We start from the raw sequence: 23,336 nt of genomic DNA, 5'->3' as shown, positions 1-23,336 counted from the left end.
TAATGTGGTCAGAGGTCTGTCTTGGTTGTGGAGGGGGCCTTGGATGGAAAGATACTGCTGGAAACAAGGAGATAAAAAAATTCCTTGTCAGGGGTGCCTGGGTGGCTCAGTCCGTTAAGCGGCCGACTTCGGCTCAGGTCATGATCCCGCGGTCCGTGAGTTCGAGCCCCGCGTCGGGCTCTGTGCTGAGAGCTCAGAGCCTGGAGCCTGTTTCAGATTCTGTGTCTCCCTCTCTCTGACCCTCCCCCGTTCATGCTCTCTCTCTGTCTCAAAAATAAATAAACGTTAAAAAAAATTAAAAAAAATAATTCCTTGTCATAGTCCTGGGGAGAACTTTGTTTCATCTGTTTATTTATCCTTCCATTTAACAAATACAAAGTGTATTCCAGATAGTCTACATGTAGTAATTGATTTAATCTGCATAAAAACCTTATGAGGGAGGTACTATTATTAGAATTTTACAGATGAGAGCACTGAAGGTCAGGGAGAATCATGCTCAAGGTCAAAGGGATAGTAAGTGGCACAGAGGGTAAGTGCAATGGACAAAAGGTGGGCTGTGTCTGGCTTTAGAGTTGAGGCATTTGTCAAAAGCTACACTGTAGGCTTGAGTAGAACCAGGAATTGATCTGAAGTCCTGCTCTGCACAGGTCACCAGGAGCCAGTCTACGGATATCTGTAGTTTTTTCATCCTTTGTCATCTCCACATTCCTCAAGTACCTGTTTGTTTTATGACTCAAGGTCTATGAGGTTAATGAGAGAAATTGTGGGAGAAGTGATGGGGGCAGGTCTGTAGGGAGAGGGGTATCTGTGGGTTGAATGATGGGAATCTGTGGGTACATCATAGGTGGTTTGTAGGATGACAGGATGTGGGGTGAGTGATGGAAGATCTGTGGGGTAATTGGGGGATCTGTGGGGTATGAGGTGATAAATTCTGCAAGGTGAGTTACAGGGCTTTGTAGGGTAAGTAATGACACCCTATAGGGTAAATGACAGGGAATTTGTGGGAAGAGTGAGAGGGTCTGTGGGGTCAGTCATGGGGTTGTAGGTTGCACGACTGGAGGTCTGTTGGGGCAAGTTATGTTAAGTGAGTGATGGGTCTTGTGTGAGTTTTGTGGGGTCTGTGTGGTGAGTGATGGAGATCTTTAGGGTAGAAATAGGTGAGTCTGTGGGGTGAATAATGGTGGGGTCTTTGGAGTGAGTAATGGGGATTGAGGTGAGTGAGGAAAGATCTGTGGAGTTATTGACGGGGTGTCTGTAGGGTACCTGATCAGGAGACAAGAGGTTGAATAAATTGAAGAACTTAGAGATTTGGAAAGTTCTCAGCCTGTCCATATTGCAAAGGATGAGAAAGTGTGTTCTGGAGAGAATACTGGATGATTACTTCTTCAAAGAGATAATGGGTGTCTCGGGGATCTAATTAGCCATCAAGGGACGCTGTGGGGTCAGTGATAGGGGGTTTGTGAGGTTATAAATTAGAGGTCTCTGTGATGATGATGGGGGTCTATGGCTGAGAGAACGGTTATCTGTGAAATGAATGAGTGATGGAAGGGTTTGTGGGGCCAGTCACAGGGCATCTCTGGGGTTAATAATTAAAGATCTCTCAGTGTTAGGGTCCATATCTTTTATTTCCTGATTCTAAAAACTGCCATCATCATGGACTGCCTAGGTTCCTCTGTACCTTTGTCCCAGTGCTTCCTGGCAGTAGCTCCACACACGTCCTTTCTTGCCTCTGCCTCTGGCCCTTCTGGTGCTTACCCATCAGCAGGCATTTGCCAGATCAATTCATTTTGTGCCTCCCACCTGTGGGAGTAAGGACTGGACTCTTTTGACTGGTGGAGGGTTCCTCATCAGCCAGTGTTTGAGCTTGGCTTATATTAGTTCTGCTTGCTCTTGCCTTTTGTGGCTTTGGCATCCAGCATGCTCTGGGCATGAGCGAGCTGCTTTACAGAATCAAGCACGAGGATTCCAGGTAGCACCAGCCACAGAGCGTTCATGAAGACAAAGTAAAACCAGAAGTAGAGTGGATGGCCCAGCTCCCCATGCTGGAATCCGTCCCGGTGCTCTGTCAGGAAATAGAGCACATCCCCGTAGATCTGACCTGTGGGGGGCAGAAGAGGAAAGGGAAACCAAAGTGAAGAGGAAAAGCTATTCTGAGGCATTTTATAAGTCATCATTCAAGGTCTCAGAGCTCAGGATTCCCAAATCTAGAGAGCTAAGAATTCTGAAATCATATGGCTGAAAAATTTGAGGAATTACAAAAGTGAGAATTCTAGAAATCAGAAGCTGAGCATTTCTGAACTCAGGAGAGTACATTATCACCAGAATTTAAGGAAGCTCAAAGTGCTTTCATTCAAGACAGATCAGGATTCCAGAACTAAAGAAATCTAGCCATGTAAGAACCCACGAGGACTGAATGTCAGATGAAGGGAGCTCAGAATCCTGATCCTGGAGGATCCAGGGGCTTCCCACCATGGTGGGCCACCTCATGTATCCTTCACAAGAGACTTTGTGATGAAGGAGGAGGAGAAATGAACCCTCCCTACTTGAGAATACAGACTGAGGGCGTCATGGATGTTCGAGAACCTCAGGAATATGTCAGTCAGTCTGACTCAGCCCTGGATGGGCACAGTTGAGAGACGCTCTCTGCAGGAATGCCTCTGTGTCTGGAGATCCCTCATCAACCCCTCCAGCACTCAGTGTGGGCCCTCTCCTCACCTACAGAGACCACGAGCTGTAAGACAAAGCGGAGGGGCTGCTGGCGGAGAAAGGCGATCACAACCCATAGGCTGAGTGGTCCCCATAGGCAAGCTGTGATGGTTTCCATGCATATCGTGAAGTTGTCACTCCTGTGGGAGAAAGGATTGGAGAACGCTGGCATCACTGTGCTCTACCCACAGGGCACCCCATTAGTGCTCCTTGACTCATCACCACCCCAAACCAATGCAGGTTTCCCTTGATGGAGGCAAACACTTACAGGATATATCGGCTGTCTCCCTTGGCATACTCTTTCCCTGAAGAAAATAAGAGGCATACATGAAGAATAAAGGCAAGAAAAGGAACTCAGACTTGTGAGAGATGAGTGCCCATGTAAGCTGGGCTTTATAACCCGTCTATGCCTCAGTTTCCTCATTTGTGAAATGGGGTAGCTGTCTGGATTCTAGAGTTAACATACATATAATGATAATTTATGCACACCTGACACAGAACAGTAAGTAATGCTGTGATTGTCTAGTATTCAATAAATGTGGAATGAAAGGAGTTAAGTGTAGGTGATGGAGTGAGTAAAGTAGCCAATGAGTGAGTAAGAGTGAGTGAGTGAGTGAGAGAGAGAGCACACAAGCAAGCGAGCATGCAAGCACAGAGGTGAACAGATTAGTGAATAAAAGAGTGGGAGGAGAATTAGTAAGAAAAAGACAGACCACCCAGTATAAAAATAGGCAAGAGACAATAATAGTTTCTTCACAAAAGCGGATTCCCAAATGGTCAATAAATATATGAAAGGTGCCCAAACTTTGATTAGTCATTAAGGAAAAGTAATGAGATATCACTCGCATCCACTAGGACTAAAATTGAAGAAACGCCTGACCATACCAAGTGTTGGCGAGGATGTGGAGGAACTAGAACTCCCATATACTGCTGGTGGGAAAATAAAATGGTGCAGCCATTTTTAAAAACAGTTTGGCAGTTTTTCATAAAGTTAAACAGACATCTACCATTCTTCTCCGCCATATTTACAAGAGAAATGAAAACAGATCTCCACAGTCTTGTGTATGCTAGATCAAAGTGTTATGGAAGAATAGTAGTTTCATTCATGAGGCCAAAAAGGAGTATTATCTATAACAGCAAAAGACTTGGACAAGTCAAATAATTCTGTAACATCTATGCTTTGAAAGGTCTTCATGAACCAATGAGGAGTAACCCCATTAAAAAAAAGCAAAGTTCAGGGGCGCCTGGGTGGCTCAGTCGGGTAAGCATCTAACCTTGGCTCAGGTCATGATCTCATGGTCTGTGAGTTCAAGCCCTGTTTTGGGCTCTGTGCTGACAGCTCAGAGCCTGGAGCCTGCTTTGGTTTCTGTGTCTCCCTCTCTCTCTGCACCTCCCCCTTCTCTCTCTCTCTCTCTCTCTCTCTCTCAAAAATAAATATTTTTAAAAATGTTAAAAAAAGCAAAGGTCAGAGGTGTCTATAGTATATTACCATTTGTTTACACAAAAGGAAAAAAAAACAATGATGATGATGATAGTTATGGCATCTACTGTCTGCCAACACTGTTCTAAGCAACTTACATATATTTGGATATTACTGTTATCCCTCTTTTGCAAATGGTAAACTGAGGCTTATGTGTGTAATTTTTGTGTAAATAAACCCTGGAAAAAACATATGCAATTATAAATATTAGTTAATAATTGGGGACACTTGGTGGACAGAAGGTAGATTTTCATTGCATACCTCTTTAAATGTTTTTTTGACCCATATGAGTATATCCCCAACAAAAAAGGTAAACAAATTTTTAAAATAATGTTAGACTTGGTGGTTGGATAAATATCTAAGCCAATCCCTGCGCAGAAAATTCCCTCCCACAGCACATCAAAGAACTCAGGACTCACAGAGTTGGGACAAGAAAGCTTGGTCTTCAAGAAGATCTTCGTGGTAGAGGCTGAACCAGCCCTCAATCACCAGGTGAATGAACCCACATACTGCAAACCAGCACAGGGACAGTCGCCGCCAAGTCCCCAGGGGGACAACTGCAGCACGACCTGACAACAGCCACGTGGTCACAACCAAGACTCCAGAGACAGAGAAGAGGCCAGCCAGGAGATGCCAAGTGGGGCAGTCATTGGGCACAAAGTTGTCCAGCCTCAGGTGCCGAGGCCAGTATGGGTGCAAAGGGCTGGCATTGGTGGTCATGTCTTTGTAGGTTGATGTCTGTAAGCAGAAAGGAGAAAAAAGGACAAAAACTTGAATAGAAAGCACAGCATGAGACCATAAAATCAAATTCAAATAGTTTATTATCACCAGAAATGTAAATGGATTAAAATTATCAGTTAATATACTGTAAGACTGGATTAAAAATAATCTATATGCCCTCCTGGAGCCATAAGATGTGGGAGGTACAGTAACCAGGTCAGATCCTGGACCTCGGGGGTCACAGTCAGCTAGAGAAGATATAGAAACCAGGCCTAGCCCCTGCCCTCATTGGTCACAGTCTGGTGGGCAGACACAAGAACCATATTAGGTCCCAGCTCTCATTGGTTATGCTCTGATAAGGGAGATACAGGGGCCAGGCGTGGTCCTCGCCCTCAGGAGTCACAGTGGGCTGGGGAGACCCAGCGATCAGGTTGAGTCCCATTGCAGGGGTCAGGGTCTAGCATCTTTCAACAGAAAACTATTCCCTCCCCGTAGTCCTGGAAACTGCAGGACAGAAGAGAGAAAACTAATCAGCACTACAATCCTCAGGTTCAGTGTATGGAAAGGCAGACCCTTCCTGAAATCGCGCATAAGGGTACCAACCTGCAAGAAAGAGGAAAGCGGAAGGCGGGGGTCTTGGGCGCGGTGCTAAACATCAAAAAAAGGATCAAATACAGAGACCACCAATTAGAACTTGAAGCCTGTAGGCCAGCTGCCCAATGAGAAAGCAGATCTTCTGTTGTCCCAACAACCGCGCTGTAGCAGAGGGTCGCGCGCAGGCGCGTTTGGTGGGCGGTGGGAGTGTGTGTAAAGGGGAGGGTCTCTCGCAGGCGCTGAGGGCCAGCTGTTTAGCAGTTGGGAGCTAGGGGATGGAGTGGCCGACTGGGGGGGAGGACACTCACCCAGCGGCGCGGTCGCAGTCGCAGCGGTCTTCTTCACGCTCCAGGCTGGCTCGCTGGCGGAGTAAAGTCCCTGGTTCAGACTCATCCTCTCACAGGTCCTCGCCTTACGGAGCTAACCAATGGAGGGGCTGGGAAGGCGACCAGGGCCGCTCCTAACCAATAGGAGCTCTCTGTGTGCCGCCGGCCCTGCCTCCATGCGTGGTGCCATTTTCGCTGTTGGTTGAGACCGTGTCAGGAGTTGGGTGAAAAGGTGGGAGTTGCCAAGGTTGGTGGGTGTTTTCGGGCTGAAGCCTGTCTGCAGTGAGTCTTGGCTCCCATTTCCCTATCCCATTATCAATCATATCAGAAACCTGGTGTTTATCTTCCTCATCTGCTGTTGAGTCAGCATTGCTTTGTGTTCTCTTACCTTTGCCCTCGTTTTTTAGGCAGAGCAACCGGTTCCCGGAGCAATCGTCAATCCTCACGCCCGAACCGGCAAGGACGCTTAATACGACAGGCAGATCACATTTGTACACTGAGCCTCTGCCCTCTACCTCAGCGCTCAGAACTCCTCAGCGGTCATTCTTACCTCTCCCGACTTCAAGTCAGAAGAAGCAGTGAAAGCCCAAGCTCCTCAGCCTTGCTGACCAATTGCAATGGAGACCCTCAATCTCCCTGTGCCAACTCTGAAGAGCCAATCCGAATTTCCTAACTCTAAGCCAGCAGGCACCCCAGACCGCGCAATCAGTCAGAACCCAGACCTTCCTTTCCAATTGGAACCCACAAGCTTCGGTCCTAAGGACCAATAAGCAGGAACTCTTCATCTTTCTTGCTTTCCCCCTCTCTGTCCTTGTCAGAGCAACCAATCAGAATAGGGATCCCTCAGTTTTCCAGCCAGTTAAGTATCAGGACTCGCCCACATCCAACTATCCAATCTGTCCTGGCCCCACTCAAATCAAGCTATGCGGTCCTCAGGCTCATCATCCAATCGTGAACAATAATAAATTAACCACGAACCAGTCACAATGTACTCCCTCTTCATGATTTCCAGCTTCCAAACCTTTATCCATGCTGTGCCCATTCCTCACTCACCTCTATTCCCCACTGGTCAGTGAAGAAAGAGCCTTTTGTATCTTTCCTACTTTTATTTGACAATAACAAACTGTATATAAAAAGGGAGAAGGAAGGCGGGGAGGCCCTGGATCTCCCCCTCTCTGATTCCCCAAGCATCCTCCACCCCTAGGCCCCAGCAGGGACCACCCCCTTCCCGCCTTGTGGTGGGGTGGGGATAGACAGGCATGGAAATTGTGTGTGTGTGTGTGTGTGTGTGTGTATGTGAGTGCACACATGAGCATGTGTGTGTGTAGGAGTGTTGGGGGGGTTAAGGATGGAGAGGGATCAAGAATTAGAGATAGGGCCTTCCCTCATCCCCCATCCTGAGGAGGGGTCTTGAGGGAGCTTTGAGGATCCATAGATGTGCCTCAGCCTATGAGACGGTAGAAGATCCAACATCCAAAAGTGACCCAGTGACTGGCCCAGCTGAGCTCTGACCACTTGTGGACAGTGTATGCCATGCCGTAGCCCTGTGGGAGAGAAAGAGGTGACAATCCCACTCGGCAAGAATAAAAAAGATCTCCAAAAAACTCATCCTTTGCTCAAGGACATTTCTGTGACTCCATGGTAGCCCTAGGTGAGGCCCCAGAGAAGAGACTGGGTACATATGAAAGAGGGGTCTTTTTTCTTTCATGTTTTCTTCTTCTTTAAAAATTATTTTAAGAACAAGACAAGGCAGTCCCACTCTCTGACCTGTACTCTCCTTACTATACAAGGAGCTCCTAGAAATCAATCTTTCAAAAAGAAAAAAAAAACTGGCAAAGGAGTATGTCATTCTCACTAAGGAAAAAAACCAATGGCTCTTAAACAAATGAAAAGATACTCCGCTTCACTCATAATCTTCCTCCTCTAAAACTGGCAAACATATCCAGGAAGTGTGAGAGGCACCCTGTTGATAGGGCGACAGATATGGTCACACAATGCTGGTGGGAGGGCAAAAAGGTAACTTTTCCATTGTAACTATGAAGGCTAGATCCTATAGTTCTGTCTATACCTGTGAATCCACATGGGTACGAGGGTATTACTTACTGCAGCACCATTTGCAATAGGAAAAGGGCTGGAAATCACCTGGGTGTTCACTGATAAGGGCAAATTACACTGGGTCCTATCCTCACAGTGGAAAACAAATGAATGAGGACATTCCATGTACTTTTGTGGAAGATGTTCAAGAATTACGTGAAAACAGCAACACGCAGAACGGTATCATTCACGAGTTACTTTAGGGCAAAACTTGGGGTGGGAAAGGGAATTAAAATATATTTTTATATTTGTGCTTACATTTTAGAAGGATATTTTAATAAAACCACTAAAAGTAGTTACTTGTAAGAGGGCAGGGGGTAGACAGTAGGAGCAAGACTTTTCCTTGACTATCTTGAATACTGTTTGGTTTTTGAACCTTGTGATATATGTATGAACTGTTTTTAAGTGTTTTAATAAAAATAAAACAAGAGGGGCGCCTAGCTGGCCCAGTTGGAAGAGCACGCGATTCTTGATATTGGGGTTGGGAGTTGGAGGCCCACATTGGGTGTAGAGATTACTTAAATAATTTAAAAACTTTAAAAAATAAAACAAGAAAAAATAAAAATAGAACAAAACCTAGATTTTGCACCCAACCTTAATAAAAATTAAAAATTGTTTTTAGGGGCGACTGGGTGGCTCAGTTGGTTGAGCATCTGACTTCGGCTCAGGTCATGATCTTGAGGTTCATGAGTTTGAGCCCCATATCAGGTTTGCTGCTGTCAGCCTGTCAGCACAGAGCCCACTTTGGATCCTCTGTCCCCCTCTCTCTGTGCCTCTCCTGCTTGTGCTCTCTCAAAAATAAATAAATAAACATTAAAAAAAAGTTTTTTTTTAATGTTTATTTATTTTTGAGAGACAGAGGCAGAATGCGAGTGGGTTGGGGCAGAGAGAGAGGGAGACACAGAATCAGAAGCAGGCTCCAGGCTCTGAGCTGTCAGCACAGAGCCCGACGCGGAGCTCGAACTCACAAGCCATGAGATCATGAGCTGAGCTGAAGTCGGACGCTCAACCGACTGAGCCACCCAGGCGCCCCCAAAATAAATAAATATTAAAAAAATTAAAAAAAATTGCTTTTAATGACAGAAAGCATAAAATAAAGTAATAAAATAAAGTATAAAATAAAGTTTTATTTTCAATTAAAAATAAAAAATTTAAAAGAGAAGCAACACCTGAATCCTGCAAGAGCCATAGGAAGAAACAGTCTTTTTAAAATTGCTTTTCATTTAAAAAGGAGTAAAATCTGGAATGTGCATACTCCACATGAATAAAAATAGTATATACATTTTAATGTACATTCTTAAAGCAGAATCCAGACTTTGCACACTCAACCTGAGTAAAAATACTTTTTTAATTAAATAAGAAGGAAACCATGCGAATTCTACCTAAACAAAAATATGATGAAATAATTAATTCTTTGACAAGTTAAACTTGGATTTTGCACTCTATCTCTGTGAAATCAATTCTATAAGTAAAATAGTTTGCACACTTCGCCCTAATGAGAGCCCCAACAATACGAATCAACCAGAAGGACAATGGGAAAGAGCAACTGAGGAGCACAAGCTTCACAGGCTAGAGATGCACGACACAAGGTCCTCATGCCTCGGCCTCTTCACCTTTGTCCTCGTGGTTCCCATGAGCAGGTAGCACAACCCTAAGTAACCTCCAGCCCAGGGCCCCGCCTCACCTGCTCCTCTGTGGTGTCATCCACATCGACATCAAACAGGGAGCCCAGGTAGGCCAGATGGAAGATGGCCAGGGCCCCAAAGAGCAGGTTTAAGGCTCGCACCCCCAGGCCCTGTGGGGGACAGATGGATATGTTTGGCAGCTGGATCTACTCGCTGTCTCCCAGCCCCACCTGGGCAGGGGAACCCAGGGAGATGCAAGGCACAGTAGGTCCCGGGAATGAGGATGTCTAGTGCACAGGGCATGCCCTGGGGTAGGAAAAAGATGGTTCAGATCTTCCCATGGGAGCTCATCCAAGGATGAGGGTACTTTAGCCTGAGGGCATCCAGGGGGAGATATTCAGGCAGAAGAGGAAGAATGGAGAGACTTGAGTTAGGGGGCTTAGGGTGATAAACGTCAGTTGCTGGGTGGGACACAAATCTGAGGTTGTCCATATTTCTCATTGCAAGCAAATGAAAAACAAAAACAAATCCTCACCATGACCTACAAGATCCACCACTCTCCCCACCTCACTCGCTCTGCTCAAGCCACACTAGCTTCCTTGTTGTTCCTCAAATATTCCAGGCTCTCTCCCATCTCAGAACCTTTACACGGGTTGTTCTCTTTGCCTGGAATGCTTCTCTTCCTCATCTCCTTCAGTTAAAGAGCTCGAAAGTCACCTCCCTATCTAAAATTAAAACCACTCATGCTCCTCGATACTTCCCCTCCCGTTTCTCTTATGTATTTTCTCCTTGGCATGAATCACAATCTAAGAAACTATTATTCTCTACTGACTTTTAAAAAATTTACTGTCTCATCTGTTAAAATATTTGTCCCATAGGGCTGGGACTTCAGTCTGTTTTGTTCACCATTGTGTCTCCAGTGCCTAGAATAGTGCCTGATACCAGTAGGTACTCAATAAATGTTCAGTGAGGGGACAAATGCCAGGTGTGTATAGAGCAGGTGCTTGATAAATGTTTGTTATAGAAATGGATGCTAGTGAATAAAAGCGAGGTTCTGGGGATGGCTCAGGTGCCAGAAGAGGAAGCTGGGCATCCTGAGACAGAAAGAAGATGGAGACAGATGTAACGATTTTGAGGGGGAGTGTTGGGCTGAACCCTCACCAAGCGATGCTGGTGCGAACAGTTTGGTGGACACCGTTTCGACAAGACGCAGGCACTGAGGATCCGAGCCAGGCGCTTCCGGAGGACTGGAGTGGATGTCAGGAGATAAGGGGGTCAGGTTAGCCTCAGGGGACAGTGGTCCAGCCCTGTCCCACCTTCCATCCCATCTGCTGGGCTGGGCTCTGTGCTTACCATGTTCCACGTAAGTGATAAATGCCAGGGATAGCAGCACCGCAGCCAAATGGAAGCTGAAACCCTAGGGGGCCCCGGGGGCGATGAAGTGAGTGAGGAGGTGCTGCCACCCCTGCCCAGCTCCCCCCACTCAATATCCCGCTCTGCCCTGCTCACGTGCAGGAGGGCACTGGCTGCATAGGTGACCAGCACGGCAGAAAAGGTCCCCAGACGAAGAGCATTCTTGAAAACATCTGGAAGGGGGAGATGAGGGTCAAGAGGCTCCTGGGATCCCCTCTGCCCTTCCTGGGGGGCTGTAGGGCAAGGTGAGGAACCCACGACCTGCTGGAGCTCCCAGGATAAAATCTTTATAATGGCCTCAAACTTAGCGCCTGATCTTCCCTCCCAACCTGCTCCTCCCACGGTATCCCCAAGTTCAGCTGATGTCAACTCTACTCTTTTAGTTCCTCAGGGTAAAAGCCTACGATCACCCTTGCTCTGCTCTCCCCCTATTCCCACAACTAAACTCTCAGCAAATCCTGTCAGACTTACCCTCAGAATTTTTCCAGAATCTGACCTCTCCTCTCCATGGCCACTGCCACTACCACCATTGCTCACTTGTGCTGCTGCCATGGCCTCTTTACTGCTTCCACCCTTGCCCCCTTCCCACCTGCTCTCATAGCAGCCAGAGGGTCCTGTTATGACCCAAGTCAGCCCTCAGCCATCCTCTGCTCAGACCCCTGCTTTGGCTCCACTTCCCAGAGAAAAAGCCAAAATCCTTCCTGTGGTCAGTGAAGCCCTAGGGGACCAGGCCCCTATCACCTCTCTAACCTCACCTCCTTCCACTGGTTCCCTCACTCACTCTGCTCCTGCTGTACTGGTTTCCTCCCTGTTCCTCCAAGTGCCAAGTATGCTCCTACCTCAGGGCCTTTGCACTGGCTGTGCTTTCCATCTGTTACACTCCTCCCTCCATCTGTTACACTCCTCCCTCACACATTTGCATCGCTTGTTCTCTCACCTTGCTCAGGTGTTTGCTCAAATGTCACCTCCTCAGGGGGGCTTGCTCTGGCTAATTTATTTAAAATTGCAAAACCCCCTCCAACACACACACACACACACACACACACACACACACACACACACTCGTGCCAACATTCCCAGATTATCTTTACTTGCTTCATTTTTTTTTTTTTTACCATAGTACTTGTCACCACTTGAGATATGTATTTTTTTCTCTTGCTGTCTGCTCTCCCCACAAAACTGCCACCACCACAGGGGCAGAGATTTTGGTTTTTCTCCCCCCTGGTCCCTGCAGTATCTTCAGTGCCTAGCACACAATAGGTTCTCAGTAAATGTTTGTTATATGAATGTGGGGAAGGGCCTGGGTTGGGGACTCTCAACTCTTGGAGTGGTGACTTGGTGACTCACAGTTATTTAGCCAATAAGACATGGGCAAGTTCCAGCTTGTAACAACTTCCACCATGGACCGCGGCAGCTCCACGTTCAGTGGCTTGGACACCGTCAGGTCCCTGTGGGCAAAAGAGACATGCAAATTCATGTGGTGTCTCACGCCAGCTGACCTCCACACCTCTGTCTTGGCTGTTCCCTCCCCTGGGAGCACCCTCCCCCTCCCTGCGGCTCCTCTAGGCAGCACCCTGTGGGAGAGGGGGCCCCCCCAGCCCTCCCCACCATTCCAGGTGATCCTTCTCCTCGGTGAAGCCAGCCCCTGCCAACGTGGCCGTGGCCTCGGACAGAAAGCCCACAAAATAGTTGCTGAAGTGGAAGGAGACAGCACTCTCGTAGGCTCGCAGCCACCTGGGGAGAAAGGGGCAGGGGAGAGAGGGATCATTCCTAGGCACCGGCATGATACCCCGCCATGTGTCAGCATCCCCAGCCCCACTCTGTAGACTCACCTTACCATGGTGCCCCTAGGGCCCCCAGGGGTCAGGAAGGCAGCAGAGAAGAAAGGAAAGAGAGTCAGAGAGGCCCTGGAGGCTGGCCTGAGTTGTTTGCAGACAAGACAAGACAAGACAAGACAAGACAGAAACATGGTGGCAGAAGAGGGGCACTGTGACAGTCACACGCATCTACACACCGTCAGTTCATTTCATGTGCCTCAAACAGATGTGTGAGCTGCCCTATAATAGGACACAGCCCTACAGTCTCACAAGGCCAGACATCTAGACCCAGCCACTGTCGGAGACTTGACCTCACCACACTACACACTGACACAGCCATGTGGCCAGATACAAATACCATCAGACTCCCAGCCTCATAGCTCCCTAGTCTGACTCAGTCACCATAAGATACACCGAAGTCCTTTATTTAGGCACAGACACCACCAAGCACCCTGCTATGCACATGTACATGATACTACACTCAAGACAGTCATCCCATCCGTTGTACAGTCAGACACGGTGAGAAACAGCATCCTGGAAAAAGCGTAGGGTCTGGAATCATTCCTGCGAATGATGCCTGGCGGCTTAGCTAGGTGACACTGGGCGAGGCACTCCACCTTTGGGAGCCTCATCCAGCATCAGACACCATCAGCAGTGAGTGAGTGGGAGACAGGGTCATACAATCAAACAGTTGGATTAAATCCTACAGTCACACCACAGGTGGATGGACGGTCCTGCAGCCAGGCACAGGCGCACGGTCAGTCACAATCCCTCAGCTAGATGACACCAGGCAGCCAGAGAAGGCTGACTCACCAGTGGAATCCATCACAGACAGGCAAACAGCATGCTACAGCCAGACCCATCCCCAGCCAGAGTTCCAGTCAACCCAGCTTTATCTTCTCCAAAGACAGGCACACAGCTCATCATTGACAATGGCACAGCTAGACAGCCAGAACACCAGTCTCACACAGTGAGTGAGCGGCTGGTAGGCAAACAACCCATATACGCCCCTAGCTAGAGTCACAGACAGGTCAGCATCACCCACCAACACATACTTGTCACTCCCCATTGTGGTTGCATAACTTGTTCCTAACAGTGGAACAGATGGATAGCCAGACCCAGTTATGTGGTACGATGTCAGTCATACAAATTCACAGAGCCAATCTTGGTCACACAAGAGCTACAGGCATTCAGTCTATGTCTAGTCACGGGATAGATGGTCAGATAGCCTCAGATTAAAGAACAAAGCGGTCACAGACTGTGCCCCCACCCCCCGGTCAGCCCCGCTCGCCCTCAGCACCTGCCCTCATTTACCTGGCTTTGCGTTTCTTGCTGTAGTAACAGAAGACAGATAGAAGCATTAAGAGACAGGCTCAGAGCTGGGGAGACCCCAGGCCCCTACCCAACCCCCTCACTGTGGGGCAGAGGCCTCAAAGGCTGTGCTCACTTGCGAAGGAGGCGGTCACCATCAAGGGGGATGAAGTATGGGAAGAGGTAGGGGCCCACACAGGTGGACAGCACAAGGCACAGCAGGGCCAGCGCCAGGCTCCGGGCCACCTTCTGCAGCCATCGGCGGCTCTGTAGGGATCAAGGCTCCATGAACACTGCCCCGTGGTGGCTCCCACAGTCCCTGCCCACCTGTCTACCCAGGACCTCACCAGTGGGCGGCCTTGGACAGCCTGTAGGTAGCTGTGGAAGGATATCCAGGGCCCAAAGACGATGGTGCCCACGAAGTAGAGGTAGCCCATGAACTCCACGGGCGAGGGCACTGCACCCACCTCGCCCCGGTCCAGGTCGAAGCCCAGAGACACCGCCTTCATGGCCACGATCATCTGGGCCCCTATGTGTGGCGCCCGTGGTCAAGTGGGCAGGCAGAGAGCAGGTCCGTGTAGGGAGATAGGGGGGGCACCAGGTGAGAGGTGGTAGGAAAAGAGGAGGACAAGTGTGGACAGGTGGGCACAGTGTCAAAGAGGCAGGTGAGCAGGTGGGCCCAGGACCAGCAGACACACTTCCTCACGTGTCAGGCATGGACATGAGATAGGACAGACAGACGGGAGGGGGAAGTCATGGTGGAGAGAGAGAGACACAGATGTGAGGGGCATCAGAGGCCTGCGTGTCCACTGGGGTGGGCGGATGAGGGAGAAAAGTGGGGAAGGAAAGACAGGGTTGGGGAATTAGGAGATGTGGAGTGGAGCAGGAGGGCTGGGGCAGGTGAGAGGGCCAGGGCTGCCTACCTCGCATCTTGTGCCATGTCACGGTGTCCACCATGTGCATCTCACTGAGGAAAGAAGGTGGTCTTGGCCCATGACTCCCATGGTCTTGGAGACCACAAAGGAGAGGGTTTTATCTTCCCCGAGCCCGCATAATGTCCTGGAGGAATAATTCTCCAGGACTCCCTCCTCCAGTGGGGAGAGCCCAAGCCCAGCCTGTCCCGCACAGCCTTTAGAAAGAACACGTCTCCCCGATTCCCTCTCCCCCATCCGGGAATACCCCCATGCCCTCCCCGTCCTGATCAACCTCACGAGGAGTGACCTGGGGGGCCCCACTGGCCCTTTTGCCAATGGTGTGGGGATGAGGACTCGCACCCGTACCCCATGAGTAGGTAGATGAGGATGGTGACGGAGAGGAAGACGCCACGATGGGAGGAATGTCGGCAGAGGAACAGCACGAGGTAGCACAGGAGGCTGAGCAGCACGACCCAAACCATGTGCAGCTGGAAGAAGTGGTAGAGGCTGAAGAAGCCACCTGCCACGGTGCTTGCATGCTTCAGGTAGGATGGCAACCCTTCAGGTGTCAGAGAGAGAGAAAGAGAACAAGAAAGGGAAGTTGGGGGCTGCCTGGGTGGCTCAGTTGGTTAAGTGTCCGACTCTTGGTTTCGGCTCAGGTCATGATCTTACGCTTCATCGGTTTGAGCCCCACATTGGGCTCTGCACTGACAGTGCGGAGCTGGCTTGGGATTCTCTCTCTCGCTCTCTGTCTGCCCCTGCCCCTGCCCTGCTCACACTGTCTGTCTGTCTCTCTTAAAATATAAATAAAGTTTAAAAAAAAAAAAAGGGAAGTTAAATGGCCTGGTAGGGAAGGGAGGGCAACCCAGGCAGAGGGCACAGCATGGGCAAAGGCCTAGAGGTTGGAATGGGGTGAGATGCAGGAGGCCCAGAGCGGGTGTTGGGTGTTGGGGAGCTGGATAGGTGGCAGGGCCTGGGTTTCAAGAAAAGAAACAGGGGTGCCTGGGTGGCTCAATTGGTTAAGCGTCTGATTCTTGATTTCAGTTCAGGTCATGATCTTGGAACTCGTGAGATAAAGCCCCACATCAGGCTCCACACTAGGTGTGGAGCCTGCTTAAGATTCTCTCTCTCCCTCTCCCTCTGCCCTTCCCCAGCTCATGCGCATGCTCTCTCTCTCTGTTAAAAAAGTTTAGGGTGGCTCAGTCGGTTAAGTGCTGACTTCGGCTCAGGTCATGATCTTGCAGTTCATGAGTTTGAGCCCTGTGTCAGGCTCTGTGCTGACAGCTCAGAGCCTGGAGCCTGTTTACGATTCTGTGTCTCCCCCTCTCTCTCTCTCTGCCCCTCCCCTGCTCTCAAAAATAAAATAAACATTAATTTTTTTAATGTTTAAAAAACTAAAGAAAAGAAACATCTATAAAGGACATTTTGGGAACTCTGAAAAATTTGAATATCAATTTATGTCGGATACTATTACTGCATCCAGATTAAATTTCTTGAGAGATGATGGGTGAGGGTGCATTTGTTGGGGGAAGAAGTTCTTGGGGGACACACATTGAAGGATTTGGGTGTAGTGTCAGCACGTTCTTCATATGATTCAGGAAGATCATAGGTAGATAGATAGATAGGCAGATAGAGCTAATGTGTCAAGATGTTGACGTTTGGAGAATCTGGAAATGCATATATGGTTGCCCATGACATTCTTTCACCTTAACTTTTCGGTAACTTTGAAATATTTCAAAATGATGAACCTGGGAAAAAACAAAACATCCATTTAAAATAAAAGAAAAAAGAAGGAGTGCCTGGGTGGCTCAGTCGGTTAAGCATCCAGCTTCAGCTCAGGTCACAATCTCACGGCTTGTGAGTTTGAGCCCACATCGGGCTCTGTGCTGATGGCTCAGAGCCTGGAGCCTGCTTCAAGTTCTGTGTCTCCCTCTCTCTCTGCCCCTCATCCACTTGCACTCTGTCTCTCAAAGATAAATAAACATTAAAAAAATTTTTAATACAAGAAAGAAAGCAGAGTAGGAGTGCCTGGCTGGCTTGGCCAATAAAGCATGCAACTCTTGATCTCGGGGTCATGAGTTTGAGCCCTATGTTGGGTGTAGAGATTACTAAAAAAATAAATAAATAAACTTAAAATAAAGAAAAGAAATTATAGAATCTCTGAATCTCAGATTTCTAAAATTCTCAGCATCCAAGAGGGACCTTGGGAACTTGGAACCTCATCATTTGGATATAGGCTTGCCATCATTGTGGAAACAATTCCAGAATCCTACAATCCAGAAATCTCATCATGCCCTGATTTTAGAAATCCAGAATGCCAGCATTTTGGATGCCTTGAAATGTGAGAATTTCAGTTTGTCAGAATGCCCAAGCCCTGCAATATGATACTTTGGGACTCAATAACTCTGTGACATCAGCATTCCAGAATCTAATAACCTTGGGATGTAGACATTTCAGGATCCCAAGACTCAAGAACCTTAGCTTTCCAGAATCCCAGAACCCAGGCGTACTGAAAAACCTGGCTTGCCATGGCAGGATGTGGCTTGGCATGGTGTGGCATGGTGTGGCTGAGCATTAAGGACATGGTGTGGCGGAATGGTACTTGGGCTGGTGGGATGCAAGGGGCTAGACATGTTGGAGTATGGCTTGGTGTGGCAAAGATGTAGCAGGGTAAGATGTGGCTTGGTATGGATGAATGGGATATGTGTGATATGGCCTGGCATGGTGGCACATGGTGTGGCAAGCACTTACCAAGCCTCCAGAGGAGGCGGCAGGAGAGGCAGATGGCAAGGAGCAGCCAGATCTGGTCAAGGCCCTGCTGGGCAGTGGGCAGGAGACAGCCCTGCAGCAGCTGCTGGAAAAATTCCTGGCGGCTGAAGGTGGCCATTGCTGACCCCCACGGATGGATGGACAGACGGATAGACCTGTCAAAGTGGGGACATAGAAGGAGCCAGGATGTATCATGTTCAAGATGGACTTGAACATTCAGATTTCAGTCTGGGGCCCTTCACGTAGAGACATGGTACCCGGGGACTGGGGGAGGGTGTGAATGTCGGGTACATCAGACTGTGCCACCAACTGTGTGTGTGTGTGTGTGTGTGTGTGTGTGTGTGTGTGTGTGTCCTGGGTGTACACACACAACCCATGACCTGTGGTGAATGTGTTTCTCCATTGTTGTGAACAGTCCAGGTCCGATGGTAATTAAATGGTGTACATTCTAGGCCCACACAGCAAATGGGGGCAGGGGGCTCCCTGGTTTCTAAGGTAGAGTCATTCTGTGTGGAGGGCAGAGAGGGAGATCCTGTGACACTTGGGAGCCGTGTGCATCTCTTCTTGTACGGATGTGGGGGGTGTCCTGTATCCCCTGCGTGCCCCATCTCACCCCCACCTGGCCTCTTGCAGCCACCAACAAAGCTCTGCCCAGGCCCGGGGGACTGCAGGGAGGTGGGGTTGGTAGTAGGGGATGTAGCAATTGGAGAAGTGGGAAAGGTGATGGAGAGGGGCCCCAGGACGTGCGCTGCAGACCCGCGCGGGGAGGCCGGCTCAGGATGGGAGCCAGGCAGCCGCACGCGCCGTGCTGGCGACTTACCTGGCAGGAAGGAAGCCGCGGTCCTGGGGGCCAGGGACGCACCGCCACCGCCACCGTCGCCGCCTCCTCCGGGCAGCCTCCCCCGCAGGCCGCAAGGCCGGGACCAGCTGCGGTTCCCAGGGCGGCGCGGAGAGCGGGCCCTTTAAATCCCGGGGAGGCCTGGCCGGCCAGCTCCGCCAATGAGAGGGCAGAAGAGGGGCGGGGACGGAGGAGGAGGGGAGCCGGAGGATGGAAGGAAGGAGGAGCAGGAGGTTGAGAGGAGCCGGGAGCGGGAGGACGTCGGCGCGCGGAACGTTGGCGCCAGCACCTTTCCGGCCTCTTGGTGCTGATGCAGCCCCTTGAAGGTTCGCTTCGGGAGGTCTTCTGACGATCCGAGAACCAACTTTCAAATCGTCAAATTCCTAACCCTTGGAAGCTGAGATGGGAAAGATGGGGGAGGGAGAAGGAAAGCCTGCTCCTGCGAGCCGGCCAAACTGCCCACCAGCGCAAGTCTGGCTACTTTTGTGCCCCCATTTCACAGATGGGAAAATAAATCGAGATCTCTCCTTCCCCCTCCGGTGAGGGAACTAAAGGAATCTTCAACCCTACTCACCTCCAGAGACGGGCCAGAAGCGTTTATAATTACTGTGTCACCTAGGGGCACGAATTAGGTGCCTGTACTTCCCCTGGGGATTCCTTGTCAGCACTTAGCTTGTCTTTGAGAACTGATTTGCCTGCTTAATTCCCTGCTGGGCTCACACCTGCCTTGAGGGAGAACCCAGCAACTAGTGTTCCCTGTGAACTGGGAGGCTAGAACAGAGCATCCATTGGGAGCATGTTTAAGCACTTACACGGGGGGCCTGGGTGGCTCAGTCGGTTAAGCGTCCGACCTCAGCTCAGGTCGTGATCTTGCGGTCTGTGAGTTCAAGCCCCGCGTCGGGGCTCTGTGCTGACAGCTCAGAGCCTGGGTCCTGTTTCAGATTCTGTGTCTCCCTCTCTCTCTGACCCTCCCCCGTTCATGCTCTATCTCTCTCTGTCTCAAAAATAAATAAACGTTAAAAAAAAAAAAGCACTTACAGTGCCCCCAACAATGATTGGCATTGGGTTCTATCTGTACCAACACTGAGGATTTATGCAGCACCTGCTGTCTACAGCCCTTACCCTACAGCGTCGAGACACTCCCCTCTGTCCTTATCCTTAGGCTGATGAAGGGCTTTACAAAGGGGCATTTATTGGGTACATACTGCATATTTAGCATGAGTTGGAAGGAAGAAGAAAGCCCAGGTCAAGCTGCACCCCACCATGACCTGAGGAGCTAAGGAATACAGGATCTAATCAGATTAATACCTGCCAATATGAGCTGGGCAAGTCATGCCCACTCACTGGGCTTCAATGTCCCTTTCTGTTGAACAAAAGAGTGGGATTACCACTTCTTTGCTTGGAAATACCAATGGCAGTTGAAGAGAAACGTATGTCTCGTCTCTTTAAAAAGTGTTAGCATATGGGTGCCAGGGTGGCTCAGCTGGTTAGGTTAAGCGTCCAACTTCAGCTCAGGTCATGATCTCAGGGTCTGTGAGTTCGATCCTCCCAGCGGGCTCTGTGCTGACAGTTCAGAGCCTGGAGCCTGCATCAGATTCTGTGTGTCCTTTCTCTCTCTGCCTGTTCCCTGCTCTCTCTCTCTCTCTCCCTCAAAAAATAAACATTAAAAAATGTTAGCATAAAGTTAGAATTTTAACTCATAAGATTGATACTCACGTATTACAAGTGGAAATATTTAACAGTTAATTATTCATTAAATATATAATAATAATAATAATAATAATAATTATTATTATTATTATATAATAGTCCAGATGCACAAACATTATTTTCTTTCCTTAACAGCAGAATACAGACTACATTCTATGAATTACCATTTTAATTTTTCCCTCAGTTTTCAAACATACTCAAGTAGAGTCAACAATGACCCACAGCATATGCCAGAAATATTTCCCTTAGTTGCAAGACCTGGCATTTAAACTGGAAGATCCTCACTATGGGTGACCCTGAGCTTCACAGACTTGATTGTTTCCATGTAGTCTTTTGATGTGTATGACAAAGAACTAGTATCTAGACTCTAGGACATATAAAAGATGTCTACAACTCAGTAAGAAAAAGACAATACACTAGAAAAATGGACAGTGGATATTCAGGTAATTTACAGCAGAAGACCCCTGAAATGACCAATATATTTAATATACGAAAAGATAACCCAATCTCTTTAGTTGTCATTGAAATGCAAAATTAAAACAATAATTAGATACCATTTCACATCTACTAGATGTGGTATTTTATGTTTTTATCACTGGAGCTTAGTAGAGGGTGGGTGTATTTGTCAAATCTTTTAGTTAGCCTTTGTGGTCATTATGGATTATGATTTCTGAGGCATTTTAAATAGTCTCTCCATAATTAAAGAGATGCAAATTAAGACAATGAGATCCCATTTTTCATTATTAGTTTGGCAAGTCAATCTAATGTCAATGCCAAGTCTCATAATAACAACATATTTTCCCCGTTTCTTTCTGTCTCTGTCTCTAATCTCTATCATCTGTATCTATCTATAGTTCTTTTAAACTATTTGATAGTAGTTGAAGATGTGATACCTTTTCAACTCAATACTTCAATATGAATTTTCTAAGAACGAGGACATTTTCTTCCATTCCTACCAGCAGAGTATGAATGTTCCAATTTATCCACATCTTCACCAGCACTCATTGTTATTTGACTTTTTAAAAAAATGTTCTTAATGTTTATTTTTGAGAGAGAGAGAGAGAGAGAGAGAATGAATGGAGGAGGGACAGAGAGGGGACACAGAATCCGAATCTGAGCTGTCAGCACAAAGCCTGATGTGGGGCTCGAACTTAAAAGCGGTGAGATCATGACCCGAGCCAAAGTCAGACGCTTATCTGACTGAGCCACCCATGCGCCCCCCATCTTTATTTATGAAAGTAGCTTAATTGAGATATAATTTACATACCATAAAACTCACCTGTCTTAGTTGTATAATGCAAGGGTAGTTAGTATATTTTATAGACTTGTGTAAAAATCACCACAGTCTATTTTTAGGACATTTCAATCACCCCCAAAAGAAGCCTTGTGCTTGTTAGCAGTCACTCCCCATCTGCCCCTGACAGTCCTAGACAATGTCATTGATCTCTTCATGTCTCTGTAGATTAGCTTATTCTGGACATTTTGTATAAATGAAATCATACAATATGTCATCTTTTGTGTCTTGTTTCTTTCACTGAGCATAAGTTTTAAAATTGTGATAAAAAACATGTAACAAAGTTTACCATCTTTAAAAAAATTTTGTTTTAAGTTTTAAGTAATCTCTACACCCAGAGTGGGGCTTGAACTCACAACCCCAAGATCAACAGTCTCACTGAGCCAGCCAGGTGCCCCAATAAAGTTTACCATCTTAACCATTTAAAAAAATTTTTAACGTTTATTTATTTTTGAGAGAGAGAGAGAGAGAGAGAGAGAGAGAGAGAGAGACAGAACACTAGAGGGGAAGGGCAGAGAGAGAGAGGGAGACACAGAATCAGAAGGTTTCAGGCTCTGAGCTGTCAGCACAGAACCCGACGCGAGGCTCGAACTCGCGAGCCATGAGATCACAACCAGAGCTGAAGTCAGATGCTCAACTCACTGAACCACCCAGGTGCCCCAGCCATCTTAACCATTTTTAAGTGTACAGTTTAGTAACATTAAATATATTCACAGTGTTGTGTAATCAACACCACCATCCATCTCCAGAACATTTTTATCTTCTCAAACTTAAACTCTGTACCCTGTATTTGTAACTCTGTATTGTATTAAACACCAGCTCCCCATTTCCCCCTCCTCCAGCCCCTGGCAACCACCATTCTACTTTCTGTTCCTATACATTTGACTACTCTAAGTACTTCATATAAATGAAATCATACAGATTTGCCTTTCTGTGACTGGCTTATTTCACTTAGCATAATGTTCTCAAGGTTCATGCATGGTTAGAGCATGTATCAGAATTTCCTTCTTTTTTAAGACTGAATAATATTCCTTTGTATGTATATGTCACATTTTGTTTGCCCATTCATCCATCAACAAACACTTGAGTTGCTTCCACTTTTTGGCTGTTGGGAATAATGCTGCTATGAACATGGGTCTATAAATATCTCTTTGAGTCCCTACTTTCAATTCTTTTGGGTACATATCCAGAAATGGAATTCCTGGATCCTATGGTAATTCTATTTTTTGCTTTCTGAGGAACCACCATACTGTTTTCCACAGGGGCTGTATCATTTTACACTCCTACATTCGATTCATAGGGGTTCCAACAGGGGTATCTTTGCCAACACTTCTTCTTTTGTTATTAAATTTTTTTTTATAGTAGCCATTCTAATGGGTGTGAGGTGGTATCTCACTGTGGTTTTGAATGATATTTCCTAATGGTTAGTGATGTTTAGCATCTTTTCATGTGGTTATTGTCCCTATCTATATATATATTCTTTGGAGAGATGTCTATTCAAGTCCTTTGCTTATTTTATTTTGTTTATTATTATTATTTTTTAAATGTTTATTTATTTTTGAGAGAGAGAGTGAGAATGAGCAGAGGAGGGGCAGAGAGAGAGGGAGACACAGAATCTGAAGCAGACTCCAGGCTCTGAGCTGTCAGCACAGAGCCTGATGCAAGGCCCAAACCCACAGACTGCAAGATCACGATCTGAGCTGAAATTGGACACTTAACTGACTG

At 47.6% G+C, this 23,336-nt stretch overlaps 2 protein-coding genes across 5 annotated transcripts; both read right to left on the bottom strand.

Annotated features, from left to right (window-relative positions):
- Positions 1–1,606: 1,606 nt before the first annotated feature.
- LOC102967500 (EBP cholestenol delta-isomerase) lies at positions 1,607–5,900 on the bottom strand. 2 transcript variants are annotated; one of them, XM_042974870.1, is made up of 6 exons: positions 5,809–5,898; positions 5,510–5,554; positions 4,606–4,924; positions 2,975–3,011; positions 2,716–2,846; positions 1,607–2,098 (listed from the first exon to the last, which is right to left on the bottom strand). In XM_042974870.1, the coding sequence occupies exons 3-6, from the start codon at positions 4,904–4,906 to the stop codon at positions 1,875–1,877; spliced, it is 693 nt and encodes a 230-aa protein (XP_042830804.1). In that variant the 5' UTR covers positions 4,907–4,924; positions 5,510–5,554; positions 5,809–5,898; the 3' UTR covers positions 1,607–1,874. The 2 variants fall into 2 exon arrangements, with proteins under 2 accessions (XP_042830804.1, XP_042830803.1); XM_042974869.1 differs by lacking the exon at positions 5,510–5,554 and having other exon boundaries at positions 5,809–5,900.
- Positions 5,901–6,901: 1,001 nt separating this feature from the next.
- Positions 6,902–18,695, bottom strand: PORCN (porcupine O-acyltransferase). 3 transcript variants are annotated; one of them, XM_042974865.1, is made up of 14 exons: positions 18,590–18,695; positions 17,752–17,924; positions 15,367–15,559; positions 15,010–15,053; positions 14,434–14,615; positions 14,223–14,353; positions 14,090–14,107; positions 12,567–12,692; positions 12,306–12,406; positions 11,055–11,131; positions 10,899–10,962; positions 10,707–10,792; positions 9,605–9,715; positions 6,902–7,370 (listed from the first exon to the last, which is right to left on the bottom strand). In XM_042974865.1, the coding sequence occupies exons 2-14, from the start codon at positions 17,885–17,887 to the stop codon at positions 7,269–7,271; spliced, it is 1,371 nt and encodes a 456-aa protein (XP_042830799.1). In that variant the 5' UTR covers positions 17,888–17,924; positions 18,590–18,695; the 3' UTR covers positions 6,902–7,268. The 3 variants fall into 3 exon arrangements, with proteins under 3 accessions (XP_042830799.1, XP_042830800.1, XP_042830801.1); XM_042974866.1 differs by lacking the exon at positions 14,090–14,107 and having other exon boundaries at positions 6,903–7,370; XM_042974867.1 differs by lacking the exon at positions 17,752–17,924 and having other exon boundaries at positions 6,903–7,370.
- Positions 18,696–23,336: the final 4,641 nt, after the last annotated feature.

This window comes from Panthera tigris, chromosome X (assembly GCF_018350195.1).
Source record: "Panthera tigris isolate Pti1 chromosome X, P.tigris_Pti1_mat1.1, whole genome shotgun sequence".
NCBI lineage: Eukaryota > Metazoa > Chordata > Mammalia > Carnivora > Felidae > Panthera > Panthera tigris.
This window is presented reverse-complemented; position numbering and strand designations above follow the sequence as displayed.